Source organism: Microtus oregoni, unplaced genomic scaffold (assembly GCF_018167655.1).
Source record: "Microtus oregoni isolate MIOR12 unplaced genomic scaffold, Mior012 000006F_ref0000085, whole genome shotgun sequence".
NCBI lineage: Eukaryota > Metazoa > Chordata > Mammalia > Rodentia > Cricetidae > Microtus > Microtus oregoni.
This window is the reverse complement of record NW_024543065.1, coordinates 14232894-14257600: the sequence shown is the minus strand read 5'-3', so window position 1 is coordinate 14257600 and position 24707 is coordinate 14232894. Positions and strand designations below refer to the sequence as shown.

General features: G+C 38.8%; 2 protein-coding genes across 4 annotated transcripts in view; one reads left to right on the top strand and one right to left on the bottom strand.

Annotated features, from left to right (window-relative positions):
• Positions 1-271: 271 nt before the first annotated feature.
• The window catches only part of Nkain2 (sodium/potassium transporting ATPase interacting 2), a 1049567-nt gene continuing 1025131 nt past the window's right edge, over positions 272-24707 (top strand). For 2 of the 3 annotated variants that reach the window (XR_005974533.1, XM_041654044.1), the window contains exon 1: positions 272-383. Coding sequence is in view for 1 of the 3 variants with exons in the window: in XM_041654044.1 (XP_041509978.1) it covers positions 330-383 (54 nt within the window). In the remaining 2 variants the exon portion in view is untranslated. The remainder of the gene's footprint in view (positions 384-24707) is intronic. The other variant, XR_005974534.1, reaches the window with a different exon arrangement.
• LOC121449545 (PAT complex subunit Asterix) lies at positions 6580-7003 on the bottom strand. The gene has a single exon (XM_041654045.1). The coding sequence runs from the start codon at positions 7001-7003 to the stop codon at positions 6683-6685; it is 321 nt and encodes a 106-aa protein (XP_041509979.1). The 3' UTR covers positions 6580-6682.

Genomic DNA, 24707 nt, shown 5'->3' with positions numbered 1-24707 from the left:
CCAGATGCCCCAGGGCGCGGCGGCGCTGCCTGCCTGCCGCTGCCGCCCCTGCGGGCCCGGGGCGCGTCTCCTCCTTGGGCGGCGCTGCCCGCGGCGCGGCGTGTGCACCGAGCGAGTGAAGGTATGTGTGGCGGGCGCGGCTGGAGCAGGCGCCGGCGCGCAGGCAGGTCCTAATGCCTGTCACTTCCCAGGACATTGGCAGCGGCAGCCCGGAGCCCCCGAGCCCTGGGCAGGTTTGCCTGTCCTTCCCGGCGATCTGATTGGATAAAGTGGGGGCTCGACGGTGGCCGACGTGGGACAGTCTGGCTGTGGCAGGGGTCTCGGAAACCATGGGTTATTGCAGTGGCAGGTGCACGCTTATCTTTATCTGTGGCATGCAACTGGTAAGTGACGCTTGGGACCTCTTATTCTGTAATGTGCCTTTGAGAGAGTGGCCAGGGAGTGTAGTAAGAGGTCTCTGCCATTGAGCAGGACGGAAGGGAAAAGAAAAGAGAAAAGGTGACATATATCACCTGTGTTTAAAATGATTTTAGGGGTGTGAGAAGTGATCCTTTGTGCCCTCCCCCATTTCTGCCCTTCTAAAGACAGTTTTGCAGGTGCGGCGTAAACTTGTTATCTTTAATTTCTTTAAGGGAATTGAGATGTAGCTTTTCCTTTATGCTTGGCATTCCTGTTAGTGTAAGAGGGTGATGCCTTGTATATACATTACTATATATGTGTTAAATGAACATACAGATCCTCAGACTTTTCTTTTATATACTTGTTTGGCAGTGTCTTTATTCATTGTCATTTGATATTTTCTGGGAATATTTTATTATAATGCTCTTAAAAAACTCCCTGTTTAGGTCGGATGGTATTCTTACAGCATTCTGAGCTAGGAAGCCACACCGAGTTCTCAAAGTATGTAGTTTGGAGAGAAATACTTAGATAAAGTCTGCAATACCATAGCTACAGAGTCGACCAGTAACCTCTAAATCATAATTGCTACAACAATCCCAAGAAAAAAAAATAGCTTGTCTTCCATTGTGTATGGTATTGCCACTGACATAGATACTATTGTCTGATCTCCCAGGATGGAGAATTGTATGTACTTTTTGAGGAATGTCCTGTACTTGCTAAAAGGCAAGAAGCCAATAATGCCTCTGAATTCCAATCCCTAAGGGCAATGGAAGGAGGGGCGGAGGGGAATGTAGAGGTGAAAAATTACGACACTGGCAAATGGCTAATTTGAGGTAGGAGGTACTTGCTTCATTGGCACCAAGTAGCTGTCCATAGAAAGTATGAAATAATCTAGTTACCCTCCACTATTTTTTTTAAAGACTAGAGAATTGTAGGACAGAGGGTGATTACTGAAAGCCTAGTCCTCACAAAGTGCTTAAATGAATAGCAATTTTCTATGGAAACCGACAGAAGAATTTCTCAAGTTTTCTTCACTGTTTTTCAGTTGCAAAGACCAGCAGCAAGGTTTTTATTTATTTATTTATTATTTGTTTAGCTAAAGTAGAGTTTTTGAGACATTTCAGCTCTGGATTTTTTCCCCGTTTCAAGGAAAGTTCCCTGACGATGTATTCTTGAATCTTGAATTGTGTACTCAGGACTTGGCTGTAAGGAAAAAGAATATAGAACAATAGATGCAGTTTATGTTTTCTCGGTGCTCTCTAAACCAGCTTCTGTTTCTCTTCCATAGATTCATATAAGTTTTTCAGCACAGTACTTTTGCCGTTAATGATAGGGTTAACCAGAGTTTACTTTGTAAAACTACCTAGATAGCTCAAATGTTCCAAGTTGTTTTACATTTTCCAAACATTTTTATTTTTGTATATGAATTAGATTATTTTATATTTGCATATTCACAGTGTAAAAGCATAAAACTGAGAATAAGTGAGTGGGTAACACATGCCTATGTTCTTTCCAGTTTAAAAAATGTAAATTAATTCTTAATTGTGTAATGTTAAGAGGGGTTTTATTAATGCAGTAGGGCAGTTGTATGTATTAGATCAAATGACATTTTGTGTGACTATTATATATTCTTAAAATAATTGGAAAATATAAATATGCCAGCGAGAAAGGTAAGTTTACACATACGATACAGCTGGAGTTTTCTTTGTGTTTGTGCATGTGTGTGCGTGTGTGTGTGTGTGTGTGTGTGCGCGCACACGCACGCGCATATGCATCCATGCAATCATGTATTGTAGAAGAGCTATGATACTTAATGGAAAAGAAACCTTAATCATGGCTTAACTCTCCAACTAAATAGAGTTGTCTGCAAGACAGGAACACTCAGCCTAAGCCAGGGCATGTTTGAATTCTGAGAAGTTTTTGTGCTCTGTGAGAATCGTGATGTCTTTTCATTTCCACCTTTTATGTCACCAGGCCAGTATCATTAGCAGCCATGTTAATGCGGAGGCAGAACAAAAAGCAAAGGACAAAGAAAATTAATTGTTTAGATAGGGTGAAATCATCAAACCCTTTAGGACTTAAGAGATTCTGGTTGTGTCTTAGAGATATTTATGATCTTTTACATAAAATACGTCTTGGCAAATAGTTGTAGAACACCTATGAGAGGAAGTTGATGTTTTCCTCTATGTTTATAGATATAAAATTCTTATGCATCTTTGAGATACTTTCGGGGAAATTTGTTTTACATGAAAACCAGATTCCCAGCATAAGTTTTGACTCGTGTATTAGTGACTGACACGAAGGTTCTCTAAGTTCTGTGGACTTTGGAAGTGTTCGTCTTGTATTAGGACACTTGGACACTTTTTACTTTCCTAATTGTGCTTTAGATTTGTTAAAACTGCTGGAAGCCCAGGATAGCTGAGTTTAAAATCATCTTTCTGCATTAAGTAACTTTATTAAGTCTTTACAAGCATTAATCTTTAGCCTGATAAGGAAAATACTGTGTTTTAGTTGAAAGTTTACATCAGTTTACAGGTATCTTAGGAAAGGATGTGGTATTTTTAAATCCTGTAGAAATAGACTCTTCCCTTGCTGGGTTATTTTCAAAGCAGATGTGGTATTTTGAACATTTTACATATAAAGAACAGGGTGGAAAGCTGGCATTTTCTGGCCAGGAGTCTATATCCTTGCTAGGAATTATGTAATTTTTTATCTTAAAGTTTGATAGCATGTAAGCATAAATAAACATATATTATTGGACTATCTGGAAACAAGATATCAGACCTTAAGATAAACTACAATTCGGTACTCTTATAATTCAGTATAAAATTTTTATTCTATGAGAAAGTGTCTGCTTGTATCAAAAGTTAAAATCTCTGAGCTGTGTGGTTAACTGCCTTCAGATATTAGGGTGATTCTTGGCAAGAAGGAGTGTGATTTCTGGAAAGAGATTTCTCCATGGGCGGAAGCTAGAATTTAAGCTCATAATCACTAGAATGAGACTTCCTTGTTATCATTGTTGCCATCACTGCTCAGAAACGGAACATTTCAGATAGTAACAGAAGTCATCACTGTATTTCCAGCAATGGGTTTAATAATGCAGACCAAGAACAATTTAACTTCTTGTTTACAACTTTCAGTCAGCTTGGGAAAGAATCTACCTTTCCCCCCACCCAGCTTTTCCTTGAGTCAAAGACTACTTCATATAAATGTTGAAGAAAAAAGTATTCTGATATGTCTTATTGACAAAAATAACCCAGTTATATCATGGAAGAACATAACTTTAGAGTGAAAACACAACTTAGTTTACAAGTAAGGGAGCGCCAGATAGCACACGTGTTCTACATCAGAGTCCTGTGGGGCATGAAGTGTGGCTGTCATAAACTACTGAAAGAAGCCTAGATTGGCGTTCATCAGATTGCCACTTGAAAATGACGTTCCTGCCATGTGATCTATGAAATATGACTAACTTGGAGCAGGTGCCACTAGCAATCAGGTTAGCAGCAGTGTGTGCAGCTGTGTGAAGCAACACATTTGAAAGGGAAGAATGATAATTGCTTCTTATCGCACAGTTACAATGCATTTTAAGAGGTGGACATGTATTTCTAAAAAACCCACAGATGTATACAGAAAAACAATCTTCTTTTAATTACAGAGTGCTATATCTATTGTGATTTGTATGTGGTGTTCACCATTATTCGGGGAGTATTTGATTACTTTGGAAAAGCATCAAAGCATGCATGTGAGGCAACTTGGGACGTGTGGGTGGAGTGCGATGGTGTTCTTGGGGTACTGCCTTTGACATGTTGTTCACAGATCTAACTCATGAAGGAGAGTGAAAATTCCCATATGGCACTTTAGAAAGTTGTGAAATTGAAACATTCTAAGGGGTTTCTAAATGGTAAAAATAGCTTCTCTTGTTTGTAATGTTCTCTACACATGCACAAAAACATTTTTAGTATATCTTTTATCTTAAAATGCGCTCCTTTTGTAATTAAATATAGTTATTCTTTATCAACTGTATATCAAGAAAAGGATAGGATATTCTCATGCCATATAGCCCTGTGCCTAAAAAAAAAAAAAGAAGCAAGTGTCAAACTGTTTGATGTTATATACCTCATTTCAGTAAGTCAATTTGTAGATTTCTTCCCTTCTTCCTCATACAAACACTTGGCTAGGTGGTACCCTCTGTGCCAAAGGTCAGTGTGTTCTCTGGTGGGGAGCCTGTATGTAGTTGATGTCTTAGAAATGTAAATGGCCATTGCCCCCTCCTTCCCCTGATTCTTTACTTACCTAATCAAGAATTTCAGAATAGAAGGCAGGGATGCCTCGAAATAGCAAGCTTGCTTTTGGAGGGGCACTGATTCATTGTTGGATATTACATGTCTTGGAAAACTACAATTTCAGAGATGGAACCAAGTGTTCACACCATTGGTTTATAACACAAATAAAAATATAATTTTAGCATCAGTTGCATTAAACATTTTTATTTCTTACAAGTGCCTATGAATTTTAGAGAATATATTTTACTTACACTAGTGGATTTTCAATTTGTACAGTGTCATCTGTCCATAGGTAAATTTTAGTTATTTATTTTTTATTTTAATTAATTAATTAATTAATTTTTTTATTATCAGGACAAGTTTTCTCTGTGTAACAGCCCTAACTGTCCTGGAACTAGCTCTGTAGACCAGACTGGCCATAGATTCACAGAAATTCACCCACCTCTGCCTCCCAAGTGCTGGCTGGGATTAAAGGCACACAGCACCACAGCCTGGCGTGTTAATTTTAAAATTATCACTATACCTGGGGCTGGAGAGATGACTCAGAGGTTAAGAGCATTGCCTGCTCTTCCAAAGGTCCTGAGTTCAATTCCCAGCAACCACATGGTGGCTCACAACCATCTGTAATGGGGTCTGGTGCCTTCTTCTGGCCTGCAGGCATACACGCAGACAGGATATTATATACATAATAAATAAATATTTAAAAAAATAAATAAAATTATCACTATACATGATAACACCCAAGTGTCAGAATCAAACCAACATAGGAAAAATGTGTCCTCCTCCTCAGTATCCTTAAGTTTTGACCTCCTCCCTATGGAAATGTTATAGTTTTTTGTATCACAGTGAAATGCAATAATTTGTCACTTAAGAGTGGGGACAGATTCCGAGAGGGCATCATTGGGCCAATTCATTGTGTGAACGTTGTAGAACTTATTTCCACAAACGTGCATGGATCACCTGCTCCACGACAAGCAGGATAATATTGCCATGGTTTTATGTTTGTCCGCAGCTAACGGAAATATTTCAGAGTGGTGGCCGGACACAGACAACTTTGGGGTGATATGCAGGGTTTCTTTCTAAACCTGTCTTTCATAATAGTGATAGAATGAAATTGTATTTACACCTAAGGTCTCTAATAAATAAGAGAGTGAAACTGCAGTGTGTTTTCTTACTATCACCAAGAAACTGGAAGGTGTTTAAAAATTATGAAAGAACAACATGAGACGATGTTATTTTCTATTATCGGAATGGGGTGGAAAGTGAAATTGCCAGCCGGTTTTCCTCTTTGGTGTTTTAGGTGTATTCAGATAAAGAACTGGTAGTGTTTGCAAAATTACTTACCTCACCTTCCTGAAAACTGCATCTTCCTTATTCTTTGTATTAGTTCTAAACACACACACACACACACACACACACACACACACACAGAGCAGATCTAAGGTATAGGAATACCTTACTTCTAAATATGCTATAAATTACACACTGTAATTTGTGTGTCCTTTGAACCTGAAATAGGAAAAGATAGCCTTTAATTCTAGCACTTTCTACTTTTTAAACTACTGAGAGGCCACATGCTAATGTTGGTGTCTGTAAAACACTTTTTTGAAAGTTACAAGGAAGTTCAATTTATGTGTGCTTTCAGATGAATTAGTCATCAAAACCTGTGTTTTGTTTTTTATTTTTATTTTCAGAGTGGAAAATTTTATATCAACCGGTTTCAACAAGAAAACAAGTGAATTTAGAAACTTTTAGAAACATGAACAGGGTTTCCCATAACAGTGGCCAGAGAAGGGATGGTAAAAGGGAAGTCTGTGGGTTACCCCTTTGTCAAAGCAAAAGCAGGACCCAAAGAAAGGGCCAACTTCCCTCCATTACGCTGGGAGACCAGAGACAACACTCAGGCATGTTGAAAACAGCAGCTAAGGGTAGGTTGGAAACAGCCAAAGGCTAGGCCAGAAGGTGGGCAGGAGTCCAGGATCCAAGCCCTGCAGGTGACATCACCACGGGGGCGTCATGGGCTGAGGATTCTGCAGATAGGACATCACCACAGCAGAGATTGAGAGCATGAAGCTACTCATCATCTGCTTGGTGTCCTCCGAGCTCCGGGAGTTGGCAAAGCTGATAAAGGAACAGTAGACGGCAACCCATGCACACCATTTCAGCTTAAGCATGAGGCCGCACATGCTAAAGATCATGCCGAGGAGATTCATGTAGTCCGGCGTTGGGTCGTCCAAAGCTGGGTTGCACTCGCTCGGCGGAGGCTTATACCTCAGCACTTTGTTGGGTCTCCGTGGGTCGGACATATTGTTGGTGGACATTGCTAACTGAAGACCACGCCGTGCCTCTTTCACTGCTCAAAATCTGTGTTTTGTAATACAGTATTTTTTAAAAAAATAGCTTTGATAAATATTTAAACAGTATCGAAAACTTACATGTTTATTAGGAGCTTGCTTGTAGCTAACTAGTATTATTGTTTTGTTACAGTTCAATTTTCTTCAGTAGTCCCATGAAAGAGGTGACAAATATTAAGACCATTGTTCTCCAGAAATAAAGGTTTTAAAGTCACCCAATAGTGTGGGGGAAGATCTTGGATCCAAATGCAGAAATATAGGACTTTGAACTTGTGGCTTTGTTCCTCACTGCCTCTCTTCCATGTAAGAAAACAGTACCAACAGTTTCTACCAACTACATTCCTTCTGCCGTAATAAGTCCACACTTAGTCTTAGAAAGGCTCTGGATTTCAGGGCCCTGTCCAAACCTGCCTATTCAAGAACTCTGAGCCGTTAACGGATAGGACATGTTGGTGTATACACCATAGAATAAGCTTAAGAAAAACTTGCCAGTATTGAGTAAGAATCCTGTGCTCTTCCAGGTGGAGTACAAGTTCACGCAAACCCCATGAAAAATACTTGTGGTAACCCGGAGAAGCAATTCCTACCCGTGTGTCTGTTTTCCTTTCAGTTGGTGAGGAAGTTATAGCTGCTGTCATTTCTGACTAACTTTTGACAGATAACCACTGAATACGGTTTTGGAGCATTGGTATGCATGTTCACAACTGACTCCGTGGGGAGAGGAAATGAACTCATCTATTCTTAAATTTGTTATTTTTTAAAATTATCAGTCCTTGACAGAGAGGTAATGCAGGACACTTTGGTGGAAGCCGGTCTGCAGATCTTGCCTTCATCTAAACCATCACTGAATGTGAATAGATGGAAAGGCCAAAGTAAGTACATTATTTATAATATCTACTAGTATGGTAGAGAACACGTCTTGAACTTAAGTTTTCATTTGCATCTATATAGGACCTTGTAATGTGGATGTCCTAATGTATTCTAAATTTCTGAGGACTTTGCGCATGTTCCTATCTATGGCCTTAAGCTGACCTTCAATACTGCTGGTCGCTTAAAGGTGTTCTTGAGTCCATACATATGTCCTTGAAATCTTCCAACCCAGCTGGAGAATGGGGTTCTTTCTTCTCCTGGTTTGTGACTGATGTGAAAGAAAGCTTGTCTTCTGGACAGACTATGCCTGCTTCTCACTTCGAACTTAGTCCTAGTCAGAGGTTTCCATGAGAGATATGGAAGGTTTTTTTTTTTTTTTTTTTTTTTTTACAGTTTTAGTGTCTTTGCAATCAACAGGGACGAGGGCAAATCTGAAAGCAGCCTTCGACTTGGCGATGCTGGAATGGAACTGGATTATTTACTGGAGAAGCCCCCTGTCTAAATAACTCCTTCTTGTGCTAAGCACAATCTTGGAAGGGAAAGGAGAGACTGTGCTGAGACGGCACAGGATTGAGTTAGAAGCCAGATTGTTCTCTGCCCTGTCTAGTATTGTTCTTGCCCTTTATAGTTTTGTTTGTGTTTTCTCATTTGGAAAAGGGGGTAACTCATTCCTGACCCACATATCTTGAAGCATGCTTAGGAGAATCCAGGGGAAGAAGTATGCTTAAAATATCACTGTAATAATAATTAATGGTGTAATGTTTTACAACTTCACATCTAGGGATCCTAGGAGTACTTTTAAGTGTGTTTACTTAACATTGCTATTTGCGTCAAAAGAACTGTGGCCCTAGTAGCAAAGACTAGTATTGTTTTAAGTGAGTTTTTAATTCATTCACCCATAAATTTGGGCAGCTATATAAAGAGTTGTAACATCATCTGCTAGTAGTTTGAAATAGATTTAAAATATATTAAACATATATTAATAGTTTATAATTCTTTGAGAATTTCATACATATTATCTTGGTCACAACCCAGCTCCCTACTACCTCCTGACTTTGAGTCCTGCCTTTTATTTTAATAACCAAGATCAATTCGTGCTGCCAATATACCTATGGGTGGGACCATTCACTCTAGATAGTCTGGTGAAAACCTACAGGGGACACACCCATAAAGAAAACCGACTCTTCCTTCCCTAGAAGCTGTCACCTGTTAATGGATCTGCACACTGTTCAGAATTCATTGAGAATTAAATTTGGATTTCATAACGCATTCAGCATTTCAGTTCAGTGTTTCTAAAATTCTGTTATGAACACTTGAAAAATATTCTACCCACCCAACACTCTTTTGCTTTTCTGTCTTGCTCTTCAAATATCAGTATATATTGGTATAGTAAGAGTCTCATACATCCTGCCTTAAAGAAACTCTGCTTAATTCTGCTTAAGGCACCTGATATTCACAAAGTGCTTGCAATGATGTAAGAAACTGGTTTTGCTATAGTTGCTACTTATGTTCTACAGAATTATTATTCTCAGCAACAATTTCAGCAAAATATTATTCTAGACTAATGATATGTTTAATAGTAAATATCAAATTAATTGTCTAAATAGTATTTAAAGTTTAAAATTCAATGTGGAAACAACTGTATATTTTTCTAACAAATAATAATCCATAAAATAAATACCTCATCATCACATATTATCAAATATCACATGATTAAAGAACTAGAACACTATTCTTTTAGATAGTTAGTTATTGCTTATTAAGTTTCCTTGGTTTTCTGGAAATTATGCTTCAACTGCTAAATTGGCAGCTTAGCTTGAAATTTAGTCAAGTTTGTTTGCCGATGTTGCCAACAGTATGGCATGCCACAGTAGTAGGAGAATGTTTTGAAGTTTAAAGGTAGGTGGAAAGGCGGTCTGCAGAAGCCCTTCCTTTCAACGTGGTCGATGAGGCTCTGCATCTATAACTGGTCTGAAACGGAGCTGCTCCTCAAGCTTTGCTTCCTCTGATTTTGCTTCTGCAGAGCAGGTGATGAAGATTCCTCATACTGACCATTGTTTTCTCATCAATGCATGCATACCACACAGTAGCACATTTAAAATCCCTGACAAGGCTTTATTCTCTGAGAACAAATAGGTCTTAGTGTGGAGTGCAAGTATCAGTTCAGTATCCCTTTTCTGTTCACAGAAGTCTTTGTGCACATCTATATTATGCTACCTACACAATAGAACAAAGAGGTATGTTGAAGACTTTAGCTGCGTGTCAGATGATGTGGGGGTCAAGGTTAGCTCTGAATTGTTCAATAGTATGGACTTTAATCTGATCCTAATCCCAGAGCTTCCCAGCAAGAAGAAATATGCAAGGTTGATCTCACTGAATATTATTTTTAGATACCACTGGGAGATAAATGTGGAAAGAATTTCCATTGGGTGCCATAGGAAGAGAAATTTGTTTGCTGGTGATGTTCTGCTGTCTGTGTTCTTGGCTCCTGTAGAAGGACTGCCCTGAGCACCTCTTATTCCAGCACCTGGAGCAGTTGGGGGTCAGGTTGCTCGTGGCTTTTCACCTTGAACATGCAGTGTTACACTGATGATCAGTTTAGGGTGTTGGAACAAATAAACGATAGGAGATTCAGTCATCAGATTATCCCCTTCATGATTCATGAAATGTCTGCATATAAATGGGGTAATGAAAATGTGCTGAGTAAACTCTCCTTCCTTTTGATAACTGGGGTAAGAGCTAACCGAGAGCAATGCCAAGCCACATTTCTGTCATAAATCTAATATCTAATGATTGTAATAACGTAAAATTAGTTTAAATTGCAAGCTGATCCATTCTTATATATTTGCTGAGCCATCCTACTTACTGACTGTGTTAGTGACAGAAATGGGTTTACTGACCTCTGTTCATATTGTAGTATGAAGTCACATTTAAACTCATGCTAAATAGGATCCGTATTGCTGAGACGCAGCTATTTATAAAAGTGAGCCAGTTTGTCAGTCTCTTGTTTCCTGGTCACGTTTTAAATAGTTAGTTTATAATAGTTCTGTGTCACGTTATCTGGTGTTATATAAGTCAATGGATGCAACATTATTTAGTTGGCTTCTTAGATCATTGCTTGAGAGGCTGTATTAGATGATAAGGACAAAAATAATGAAGCAGATTCTGTCCTCATGTTTTGTTTCTGTAGGAACAGTTTTAACTGTGACTATCATGGACTTTTTGGCAAATCTGTAAAAGCTACTTATTCATAACCAGAGAAGTACTCACACTGATTGTGGGTCCCACAAGCATCTGATCCCCATTTGTAAATCCATCAAATGTGGGTGAAAATCATAAATCATAAAATGATTTTTTGAGGTTTTCTATTTTATGAGAAGTTTTAGCCTATCATTTTTTCTTATAATTGATAAATCATATGCATATTGGAATATATTATTGCATCTTTAAAGACATATATACATGTTTGTGAGTAGTGAGTGAGTGTGTGTGTACATGCGTGCATACGTGTGTGCGTGCATGTGTGTGTGTATGTATAATGCGAACTATGAGAAGCTCCTGAAAGTTTCTGTGGAAGACACAAACTAGACGTGTAACACAGGGACTCCAGAATACAATTCTGAGGTGATTTATGTGGAGGATTAGTTATAGCCTCATAAGTTGATCATCCATTATGTAAAAGACTGATACATGAGAGACCAGATTGTTGCCGCGAGGTTGGAGAACAGAACAAACCAGGCGAAGGGCATGGGAGCAGTATAAGGATGCAAATACAGCACTGTTGGCAGACAAAGGTGTTTGCAAATATGGGGGATGGGAGAAGAACTTTTAAAGATAAAAGTCCGGTTCAGAGATGGACTTGAACCTCTTCGAAAGAAATGTTAACATTGTAGGACACGATATGTGTCTCTTTAGAGTTTAGCTATCGGGCTTCATGACGAAGTGCTCACCAGTAGGAAATTAGAATGCCTGAGTTTTGCAAGCATACGGAGAAGGTGAGGGCAAAATAACAGGGTCAAGAGCAAGGATTTCTTTAGAGGCCTTTGTGAAATTAGTTGGCATGCATTTGTAGACGAGCCTGCTTCTTTTCTATCAGTATTCAGCTTTCTAAGAATTGGAATGGAAAACTGGCAAACAGAGTATCTCTGTGGATTGGCGAGAATGATCACCTGTGAGTGAGCGTTCAGTGATATCTGCAGGCATAAATAAGCATGATTTTGGAATGGGAAGGACCAGTTGGATAACTGGAATGGTAGTGAAGACAGCTGAGTGCAAGGAAGTGGATAGAGACTGGAGCAGAGTGATGGGTGGGGGGGTACGTGGTTTACATCACATCCTGTGATCAGTCCTGGTGTGTGGTGTTTGTAGATGAGGTCCAGATGTTATGAGGGTCATCACTGTGCATTGTGACTTCCAAAGGATGATTGAAAATAAGAGACTGGAGAAGAGCAGTGAAGACCACAGGGTTGTTCTGTGTTCTCTACACAAGGTTGAGAATCTTGGGAAAATCTCCTTTAAGATCTAGATAAAGATGGTTAGGAAACCATGTCCAGAGGGAGCTGCGTGGGAACGGCATGCTTTGGGAAGAATAGACGTTCTTCTGTGTGGATGAACTCAATGGGGAAGGATAAATTTGGGCTTCAGCATGAGGTTTTCCCTTTCCTTTTGATGATATTAGTAGTAAGGACTCGGTAATCTGGTGTGTTACAGTATTGTACTGTATCTCTTGCCTGTGTGTAGTAAGTGAAAATGACATATACTCAGAAAAACAAAAATATCTAGAAACTAGCAAATATCTGCCTTCCCCGACCATGAGCTGAGCTGAGATTAAAGCAAGGAACACGTAAAATTGTAGGGACTTTTTTTCACAACAGATTCTGAGCTGTAAGAGCTCACCAGAAGAGATTGGCTAGGGTAGAGCATGAATATGGTAGATTTATAAGGGTCGTGTGTATACCATGGTCTGATTTAGGTCACCCAGCACCTTTGACATAGTAGCATAATTGTACTTGTCTTGTTTTGTTTCAACAGAAAGTATGATTTAATTGTCAGCACTCCGAATAAGACAGTAAGCTCTAAGTTTGACCAGTTCTGGTTTAAAATAGAGCATAATTAAACAATAGATCATAAAGTTTCCCCCAAATCACCAGGTATTGCATGATACACTTCAAAATACATACGGGGACCAAGGTAGTGTTCTCCTGCCAGGTGTCACATCTCTGTTGTCTTTTGTCATGAGCATAAAGAATTTCCAGTGCTTGTGGGCGGTGCTAGCCTGGGAAACTTGAGAGGATATCAAGAGGAGAACCCTGTGGCCTATGGAAAACACTTGCACTATGGAAACAGCAAAGTCATCCAAGGCCATCCTGTCTGTTACTACTAGATCTTGTTGCCAGCGGCCTCCCAGCCATCATGTGGAATTAGAATAGAATTCCGTGGAAAGGGAATAGTCAAAGAAACAGCCTAGACATCCAGGAAAGCATTTAGAAAACTCTCAATAATTCCAGCGTTTCCAGATCAGCAGCAAACGAAAAGAACAAGCGAGCAAATGAGCAGCAGGGAAAGCTATGTGGGTTGAAGAGAGATTGGAAAGCCGGCTGAGACGTACATTAGGGAAGGGGTGCTGACTAAGGGCTTGTGGAACTATTGATTATAAGCCAAAGTTGAGTCTTGGTTTATTTGAAAGCTACTTTTTATGACCAATTATGTGCTCAACCAAGCCGTTAGCATCCTTGGCCGCTTTGTTCAGTTTAGTTTGGGCCAGGTGGATTTTATCTGAGGCCCAGTCAATGTCACCTTTATTTTAATGCCAGTAAAGAGTACTGATAGATAATGAAGAGATTTAGTTTATTTTCTTTCACATCTGATAGCATGCTAAAATTAAGAAAAGTTTTGTTTCTTTATGAGGGTTCTTAATTGAAAAATATTTTAAGGAAAGAATACACATTCATTGCATGTATATCATAGTTTTTGCTAAGTGAAATACTTATTTCCTGACTATGAGGTTTTAGGGTAAAATTATGAATTTTTAATTTTATAAAAGACTTCGTTGTACATTAATAACTGTGATTTTTCAATGAGAAAGATTCATTTTTCCAAACTCTGAAGGATTTATTAACTTTTGCTTGTACTTATAAACACACATACACACACGCACATGCACATGTTCCCACGAACTTACACACATGGTTGCACAGCCACCTTCACTCTCACATCCTCAGCTGCCTTCACCTGCACATCACCATGATCACATACAATCACACACACAGACCTTCACTCACACACGCGTATGCTTACATATACACACCACTGCCCGTTAGCAACTATGTCTGAAAACTTAAGTAATTGCTATTCGTTCTCTAGTCCCTGAACCCAGGAATATTCAAAGAGCATTTTAATATTTGATATCCCAACTCACCAGAAAGCCTAGGTATTGCCAGAGAAGTGTGGTAAACAGCAGAGATTTATCTTTTAAATGGTCCTATCTGCTGCACAATTCCTCATGTTTCAACTTGATTTCTTTGGGTAACAATCTTTGTTTTTTTTTTTTTTGTAAACTCTAATTTGCATGCCTGGAGGAAGGGGAGTAAATTACAGGACTTCTTGAAGGTCCTTTTAGCTTGATGGTTTTATGATTAAATCTTGCATTTTAAAATTACCCTTCTCTAGAAGGACCAGGCTAGAGGTTCTTTTCTGGTTTATGGTGATTAAAGAGAATTACTGTATCATCTGGTGCATTTTCCTCTAAGACAAACAAGAGCAGTATAAAACAGAAGCCACAGAGGGAAAAAAGAAGGAAGAAAGAGCAAAACAAACCCTGGAGGTCAGACCTAGAAGGAGTTGAGTCTCTTCTCGGCCCTTAAGTACTATCCTCTTAAAGGTATACTCGGGTCCTCTGGATGCTCAGCCGAATAGGATGCTATAAAGATATGTGTGTGTGTGTGTATGTGTGTGTGTGTGTGTGTGTGTGTGTGTGTGTGTGCAATAGCAATATAGAAACAAAGGGAGAGAGAGAGTAGAAGTGATGTTCTCTATGGGAGATGACTTAGTCAACTGGTAAGAACCTATGTGGATTTGAAGGACCTGGTTTTGCTCACAACACTCTCTTCCTCTTCTAATGCATTATTCTGAACGTGGTGGATTTTCAGCGGGTCTTGTTAACTGATGATCTGGAATGTTCAGGTTGGAAACCAAACGCTTTCCATCTGCCGCCTTCCATGAAACATCAATGCAGAATGAAACTGAGACAGGGAATGGAGAAGCCTACTGTATTCACTTGAAACAAGTGGAAGTTTAGGTAGGCCAGATTGCAATTATCCCCCTTTTGGAATGTAGCCAGGACACACATTAGAGCATGCTCCTCTCTGAGTAGCCTAATTAAAGAATTGTTGGGAACTAACAAAGTTGGCTGACTTGCAAAAGTCAGCGCTTGCTAAAATTTGTAAGTTCTAAGTGCTTAACAATATGACCTGATTTTTATGCTGGGGTCATCTTATTAATTAAAGCTTTCCTATCACCTAATTAGAAAATAGAGTCTAAACAGAGTCTAGAGGGCTCCCAGTCTTACTTGATAATTTAAAGAAAGTGGAGAAAAGAAAAACAGAACCCAATTAAAGCCACCAAACGGAAAGCTGGGACCTAGACAAGCCTTCAGAGATACCCCATACCAGCCAGGTAATTATTTAGGATGTACTTCCCATAAAGAGACATCACAGGGACACCAGTGAGTTAGCTTTGAAGAGTAGAAGTCTCTGCCAGTCCCTGCAGTACTTCTGGGACCAGAAAGGAGGTTTTGACCACATGACCAGTAGTGCCTGTTTAAAACAAATAGTTTGTTCCGTGCCTCAGAGGGCATTCCTTAGTTTTCATCGCAAACAGTACTTTGTCAAAATAGCAGAAGGAGAAGTAAGAGCTTAAGGGGCTTGAAATGAGGATCTGAGAATTGAAAATGCCTTAGGAAAAAGAGAGGCAGACTATTCAGAGTATGTCCTCCAGATAAGGTCCTGGCTTTAAGATGTGATGTTTAACTTCTAAATAGCCTGGAGTTTAGTTGGGGTCTGCTTCTTTATAACCATATCTGCGTGGAACAGCGCGGCAACCGAACTGAAAAACAGCGAGAGAGCAGACTAAACCTTACACAAACCCATTTGAGCGAATATAACATGAACCAGAGAAGAAAGAAACAGTTTGTTGCCTGATGATTTGGATTTAGAAAGCAAATCACGTGATATTTTTGCCCCAGCAATACTGCTCAGGATTCAGTTGGGTGTATTGGTACTGTGTTTAATGAGTAATATTCAATGTCAGCCTATCAGATATTATACAAATCGACGGTGAAGGGAATATAAAGATTACTAAACTGAAAGGAGAAGCTGTTAGACTTGAAACATTTAAATATCTCATGGATGTTTACATATGTGTGTCTTTCATTTTCCCCTTGTCATGGAAAAATAACTCCTTTAGGAGTCATGGCTCATGCATATTGGCCCTCACTCTTTTTGAGCACGTGTTTATTTTCAGTTGTAGGATGAAATTAGATGTCAGGCCAGGTGCTGACAACACTAATGTCCATGAAAGGTGCTGTTCAAATACAGAGTACAGAGGGAATTTTTATCCCCTAATTTCATCATGCTGGATCTAAAATTTATCTATTTTTCTTCTGGGATTTGACTTTTGTGTTACAGTCAGAGTTAGAAGTCATAAAGTCTTGCAGCTGTAGACAGCAGACTCTGTGGACTGACTTGCAATGTTACCAAACAAACCCAACACCGTTAGCTGTCTTTGGGAATGGCAGCTCCCATTAGATAACAAAAAGTAGTTATTTTTCCATGTTCTGTAAGGGTGATCTATCCTTTGTGTCTACTGTGAATATATGGAGGTGGCAGACAGAAGGTTGATGGCTGGAACAATGAATGGGTCAGGCTTTGGGAAGATGAGGGAGCTATCAGAAATACTGTTTCTTTTCTAAGGTCTGTTCCTTCTTGCATAGGGTGTATAAAAAGAACTTGTGTTAATCTGGTGTATGAATTCTATGTTTGGGCTAAAGGATCTGCAAAAGTGTAGTGGGGATTGTGAATGAATAGACGTGAAGTTATGGGCTTTAGAACATTGTGCTGTTTTTAAACCTTGTTACTGGAGTTAGATTTCCAAATCCTGACTTGGCAATATGTGTCTCTTGGCTTAAGTTACTTGAGATTTCTATGCCTTGGTTAAACAAGGATGATAAAGATGTTTAAAACCTGATAGAGATCTTGGAGGAAATAAATAGGCAATACATCTGACCTGCTGTTCTTGCTTTGTCAAGAGTTTTGAAATCTGCAAAGGATTCAAAGTTTACAGTGAGTGACATATAGTCAGAATAATTCCCTTATTCTGTAGTGACAAGTTCAAGGCAACATTTAAGAACAAGTATTGAGAAAACATAAGGAACAATTCAGATAGAGGGGACCAAAGTCAAGGAGACCACCCAGTAAGCTATTGTAAGAAGTACTGTGTCTTGAGATAATGAGAGAGTAGCATAGTAGTTACAAAAATGATTATTAATACTAAGAAAAATTACTTTCTTTATAAATCAGAGTTTATATAAGTGTCTCTGTGGATAAACCAATCCAAAAGTGAGGAATCTTCTGTTCCACCAGTTCTAAGCGTGAAAACACTTTAATACTTGCTGACATGTGATAACATTGATAGAAAAGTAGAGAGGACAGTCGGTTCTGGTCCACCGCCCCCACCCACAAAAAGAAGGAGAAGTGACATTATTGCTGCTTACACTCATGGTGGAGGTGGTTGAGATCACCCAGTTAGGCGAGAGTGACTAGGAGCTTGTTTTGAATCCCTCTGCACCTGGAGTGGCAATGTAAAGGCAATGAAAAGCAGCAGTCTTAATGGTGACGGACATGTCCCTAGGCAGCTGTAGAATCTGTATAGAGGTCAAATTTAACAATCCTGATGACTGAGTTCTGATAGCACTAGTGGGAAACAAGAGGCTTTGAGGGGCATATTTTTCAAAAGTACCTCTCATAAAATTTGGAATGGAGGAGGAATTGTTGAAGAAAACAAAATTCTATGTGCAGTGCCCGGAGAAGGACCAGAGAGTATGTAATCCAGACAGGAGGCAACAGTAGGAGGAAGGCTTGATCAGAGAGTGAGGAGTGACTGTCAATGAGAGGGGTGGGAAAGCTTGGAATCTGAAGCTCGGGGAGCTCCAGTCACACTAAAGCAGTTTTGTCAGAATGGAAAAAAAAAAAATCAATGTAATCTGGGAGTTTGGGAGAGATGAGTGCTTGGGAAAGCATGATAAATGGGCCATTTTTAGGAAGTAAAGAAAATGCTGAGGAAAGGGGCAGGCTCTTTGAGGGTTTAGTTTTAGATTTGCGTTTTGCTGTGTGACCTTTGATGAAGTGTCTGTAATTAACAGAATTTGTTTGCACATAGGTATTTGTTTTCGATTTAGGAGCCACTTTTGACCTTTGGACAGTTTAATGTGTATAGAAATACCATACATAGTCAGAGTCCTGGAAACAGTTTGAAGAGTCCCCGAGGCATCAAAGCAGAAAGATCTTACAAGGTTCAAACACATAGAAATAAGCTTGTGCATCTCACAAGTCAGACCAAAGCAGAGTTTGCCATTAGAACCCCCTTCCACCTAGACTGACACCAATATCTATGAGCCTGTATCCATTGTAAAGCCATGTAGTCTGTTTTGCTCGATGTTTTTTGTTTGTCTGTGTTTGAAATAGGACTTAACCTTGCCTGTCTAGGAACTCACTACGTAGGCTAGGCTGGCATTGAAGTCACAGAGAGCTGCTTGCCTGTGATCGGATTCAAGCACGCACCTCAATGGCAGGCTGAATGCAGACTATTTGAAGAGAAAGGGTGAAGCAAGATCTTTCTGGCAGCTATACTGGTGGCAGAAAATTAAAACCGCCAGTAGATTTGAAAGGACAGAAGATGTCAAACAGGATGAAGAAGTTAAGACGTACAGAACTTTGGTCAGATTTGAGCAGGAGTGAGGTACTATCATTAGCTCCCATGCCTTTCTCTTAAGGCTATTACTTTGGGAACATAAAATTCAATAAATATACTATTAATTAATTGCTTAATTTAGTGTGTGTGTGTGTGTGTGTGTGTGTGTGTCTGAGAGAAAGAGAGAGAGAGAGAGAGAGAGAGAGGGAGGGAGGAGAGGAGAGAGGGAGGGAGACCGAGGGATAGAGCTAGATAAACATAACAGAGAAAGAGGGGGGGCAAATGTGACAGTTAATATTCTTCTGATACTCTTTTTCCACAATGTGGGTCCCAGGGACCAAAGTCAGGTTATTAAGTTTGGCAGCAAATGTCCATACCAGTCATCTCCTTGGCACTAGTTTATGATTTAAAAGTTTCCTAACCCATTCATCAAGGGGAAGGGTTTACTATTCAGGATACCAGGTAGGGTATCAGGTACATCTTTGTTTTTATACCTCAAGGACAATTTGGTTTCCTTATTCTTTATTCCAGAAAGTAAGACATTCATTATATTCTTTTTATTTTTAAAGGTTTCCCTAAACCCATTATGAATGCACTAAGCAACCCTGTGGGGTTATAGCTATGCCTTCACAGAGCTATGTGTTTGGGTATCAATTTGACAAAAAACTGTTATGGTTAATCTCAATTTCTGATCTCATGGAATTTGAAATAACCCTTGACACAAACCACTGCACGTGTCTGTGGGAGACTCATGTGGGCAAAACACCCTGAGTGTTCATGGCATCTTTCTTGGGGACCAGGTGCCATAAACTGCATAGAAAGGAGAAACCCAACTAAGCATCGGTGACCTTTCTTTCTGCCTCCCGACTGCCAGTGTGATAGATGCAGCCTCTTCAGTCTTGCTGCTATGACTTCCTACCATTGTCGACTGTATAGCAAACTTGAGTAAAAAGTTATTTCTTCCTTAAGTTGCTTTTGTCAAGCATTTTGCAGCAACACGGTATGCAGCTAAGACACAGATTCCTGAAAGGTGTTTCTCAGGATTGGGAAGAAATCAAATATCAAAGAGATTGGGTGCTGGGGAAAAGCTGCTTTGGGGTTCTTATGGCTCCATCCAGGTGCATTCATAGTAGAGAAAGGAGTAACCTCTCTTGGATCTTAAATTGAGCTATACCATTCATGAGGATTCTACATTCATGATCCAAAGGCCCTGTCTTCTAACTATTCTTCATATTTTGAAGTTATATTTTTAGTATTTACATATTTTTCCAGGGTAGGTAGGGGGCTTTCAGATCACAGCACACTCATTGCTATTAAACAAAATTATTTTATCATGGAGATAGTGATTGTGTTCAATAGATATTTCTAGCCTAGAATAAAGAAAAATTAAAAGGCCTATTTAATAGTCTATTTTCAGATTGACTATCATTACCACTTATTTTGAGCAACAACAATAAAAAAGAACATAATGAAATATCCTAATTTTGAAAAAATTAATGCTCATTCATCAAGGCCTACATATGCCAACTATTATACATTTGTTTTTTACTGTTCAAAATGGATAGTTTAGGTTTTCTGAGATTCCCTGGAAAGGGTCCTTAGAGTACACAACATGGGGTAAAATGGGAAGGTTTCAACCCGAGCTTTCCCAGTCACTGAAGCTGACTCAGCTGCATGAATCAGCAGCCCAGCTCATTTTGCCATCCAGTGAGACCCCGTGCTGTGTGCTTCAAGAGTTCCTGAGCACTAAAAACAATGATAAAAGCCCTTAGGCAGAACTGGGAATGGTGCCTGTGTTTTCAAACAGTTGCCCAACTCATTGGGAGAGATGGGATAAGTATCATTACAATGGGTAACTCAAATCAGTCAAGGCACTTTTGTGGAAGACTTAGATTAAGCATGATTAAGAACTTCTGTGGTTTGCCAATAGATACTATTTTGAATTACATTAATTTCTGCATTTAAAAATACATGACTGCTTTTAGTGCTTTAGTAGCACATTTAGCATCCAAAGAAAGGCAGGGGTTTAGTGGGCTGATTCCATTATGCAGTGTTCTTTGGCCTGAGTAGTATGCAAATGCTGCTGATAGATGTCCCAGCAAGGCCATTTGGTCAGCACCATTAACAGAGGCAGGGTTAAGGAGATTTTTTTTTTTTTGTCTGCAAAACATCCAAGAGAAATGTGAGAAAAACAAAAATTGTTGCAATGCCCCTCAAATGTCATTTAAATTTTATTCTAATAGGAGAAGGTTTAATGATTAATTGTATCTTTAAAATTCTTGTTGAATAGACACAATAATATTTACAATTTTAACTTTTTTGAAGCACAATGTTTAGTAGTGACAAGTACACTAACTGTGTTGGCCAGGCATCATAATTCTCTTTAATGCATTTTTTTTTTTGTACAGCCAAAGTAAAACCTTATATATAGCAAAATCTCATCCTTACTTCTACCCACACTTTTAGCAACCAACCTTTCCAAACTTTGAACTCTACATATTCAATATAATTCTAATAAAATTTCAATTATATTCTTCACAGAAAAAAAGAAACCTGGAATATCATACAGAAACAGATACAAAACAGGACAGACACAGTTATTCCAACCCACAAAGCTGCTGGAGACATCACAATACCTAGTTTCAAGTTATACTACAGAGCCATAGTAATGGCACAGAAACAAACATACAGATCACTATTATTATATGAATGGAAGATTCAAAATATAAATCTATACACAATTAATGAAAGTTCCTAAAAACATATATTGGAAAAAGACTGCTTCTTGAACACAGTATTCTGGGGAGACACAAACAAATGTCTACTCATTTCAAGTTGGGAGTCAGCAACACACCAAAGTACGGATATTGTCAAAAACAAATTTGGTGAATCCGTGTGTTTCATTTTAGTTTCTTACTAGAGTATGCGTAAGGAGTACTTACAGGAGCAGGAAGGCCTCAAAGACAAGCTGCTTCAGCAAAGGTGCCCTATCATGTACAAGCGCTTAACAAAGCTAAGAACTTGGAGAGCACTACACAATGTTCAGTTAGCTGCACTCTTTGCAGAATGTCTTTTTTAGGTAGCTCAGTTGATCTGAGCCTCTTCTAGAAAATTACCTGGTCTGAAAGTGTCTTTTTGCCAGGCCTAACTGCTTATAAAAGTATTGGGAAGGAGGGATTTAGTGTGCCTGGTCATTTTCAGGAACTTCCTGAAGCTTCTGAGTTGTTTCCTTTCGGAGTCTCAAGAATCTTCCCTTTAGAAGTTGCTGAGTACTTGTGAGATCCCTTGAAGGGAAATTCCTCACCCCTTTTTTGAACATTTTAAGCGTTAATGAGAGTCCCTTCAAGATGGAATGTCTTGTATTGGAGGAAATTGTTACACAGAAAAATGATGCTGGGAAAACAAGGTATTTACATACAGAAAAATCAAAGAAGTTCCCTGTCTCTAACTCTTTAGTAATCAACTGAAGATCGTTGAGGAAATATAATATGAGATCAGAAACATTGAAATTGTTAGAAGGAAATAAACCAAATATACATTACCAATACTGAATCGAACACAATTATAGGTTAGTGATATAGAAATATTCCAAAAACATAATTAAATAAATAAATTGAAAACTAATTTATTGTAGTAAATTCTGAGCATCTTGCCCTATAGTTAAAAGGTAGCTTATCAGAATCCGGTGAGTTTCTTCCTATTAGGGAAACAAACAGGAAGAGGGTCATTCCTTCCATTTACTGTTAGCTGGTCCAGTGCCCTATTTGTAGAGCTGAAGTTAGACCACAGATACAATTAATATGCAATCTCTATTTAAAGCTACAAACCTCACTGAATTTCTTACTCTGGGGAGATTGTTCTTTGAACACTTTTGCAAAAATCCTTTAAAGTGTCATTACACTAATGGGTGTTGGCTTTAATAAGTAGCAGTTTTAAGAACTGTAAAGTTCTAACTACTTTACAGGAATTTCTACTAACGTTCTCTCTTGCAGTGATTTTAGATAAAAATAAATTGCATCCAGGATTAAAATTTTAAGTAATAAAATTGTTATAGAAAACAGACAGCATGTGAAGTGTGTGCTCTCTTTGGTTATAGAAAGGTAATTCATGGTGTGTTTTCAAAACATGTATGAAAATTCTATGTAAAGTTGTGTAGGAAACTGTCAGACTAAATTGGTTTCCTTGAGGACTAAGTGGTTGCACAAGAGGGCTCACATGTCCTCCTTTAAAATATTTATATCATTATCTCTTTTGTGTGTGTATTTTTATGTGCAGATGCTCATGCACATGGTTTACCATGTGGATGTGTGTGTTTGTTTAGGTCCAGTGACATCTCTGTCCAGTTAATTCTTTCGTTCTTTCTTTAAGTGGAGTCTGGGAATTGAACTTAGATTGTCAGGCTAGGGCAGAATTCCTTCTGAGCCATCTTACCCAACCATAGGAATCTGGGAATTGAATTCAGGTTGTCCGGCTAGTAAAGAATTCCTCTAGAGCCATCATCTTTCCAGCCCAGTCATCCCCTATTTTCTAAATTCCTTATAGAAGCTTAATATTTAGTGAAAATATTTAGCTTTATTTTTTTTTGTTGTTGTTGCACAAAATCAGAGCCTTTTCAACACCTTTTCCCAAGTATTTTGAACTAGAAGTGACTGGCTAGATGAGGCACTGGAGGATGGAGTGGTACTTGAGGTATTCTGTCAAGATTTGTAATCATATCAGACAACACGTTTGAAGCCTTCCATTTAACTATGTTTTTATTTAGGTACCCAGATCTGATTCTTTCATTTTATGTCTTGAACGTTCTTTAATGTAATTGTTAGGAAATGCCAGTTAAAGCAATGATATTTTTATTGCCTACAAAATTTTCTGCCTTTGAAAATTAGAATGTGGCATTTGAATTGGGGGAGGGGAAGAAAGGAGGGAAGAAGGAAAGAAGGAAGGGAGGGGATGGAGAGGGAAGGTAGGATGCCTAGATGGGGAAAGAGAGACAACTTCCCAGTCAAATGCTAGAGTCCAGGAGAAGCTGACTCAAATAGCATGTTGGGGTCTGATGATGGGATCATGGAAATGAAAGCACATCTGTCAGAAAGTTCAAAGTGGCTTTGGGGGTTGATTTTCAGGGCTAAAATACATTTTTAATGCAGTTGGTGAGAAGAGCTGTTGAGGTAGGGTATCAGTTCAACCTCCACAGAAAGTGGCCCTGTTATTGTAAGAGGCTGGATATCAATACTGTAGTGTTGTCATTCAACTTCCGTATATCCATGTCTTGAACAGGAGATATATTAGATATCAGCTAATTGACCAAGAAATACGGAATTTTGGCTTACTTTTTAAATATGACTTTTGTAGAACATGCTCTCTGATAATATCCATTTTTCAACATGAGGAATTCTTAGGCAACCGTTTCTAAAGGATATGGTGTCTGAGAAGAATTGAGCTCACCTGTTCATGGTGCCATGAATTCGTTGCCATCTTCTACCTCATTCTCTAGGGCGTTAGGGAAAAAATGAGTAAAATACTAAACAATTTAAGAAAACTTCATTACAATTATTTATGACCTACTTCCTTTTTAATTTTCATTTTATTTTTATTTTTGAAGTCGTATTTTAATTATACCATTGTCCTTTATTTTCTCTCAAAACTTTCCCCAATAACGCTCCCTTTTCTTCTTCAAATGCATGTCCTCTTTTTATATCAGTTGCTAATTATTATTGCATATATATACATGTATATTCCCAAATATAACCCTTGAGTCCATATAACATTTCTCATAGATATGTTTTTGGGGCAAATGTTTGGCCCTGGACAGCCAGTCTGCATTTCTCCCTGTGCTGCT

Coding starts and splice junctions, on each gene's coding strand:
- LOC121449545 (XM_041654045.1), bottom strand. CDS start 7,003: ATGTCCACCAACAATATGTCCGACCCACGGAGACCCAACAAAGTGCTG.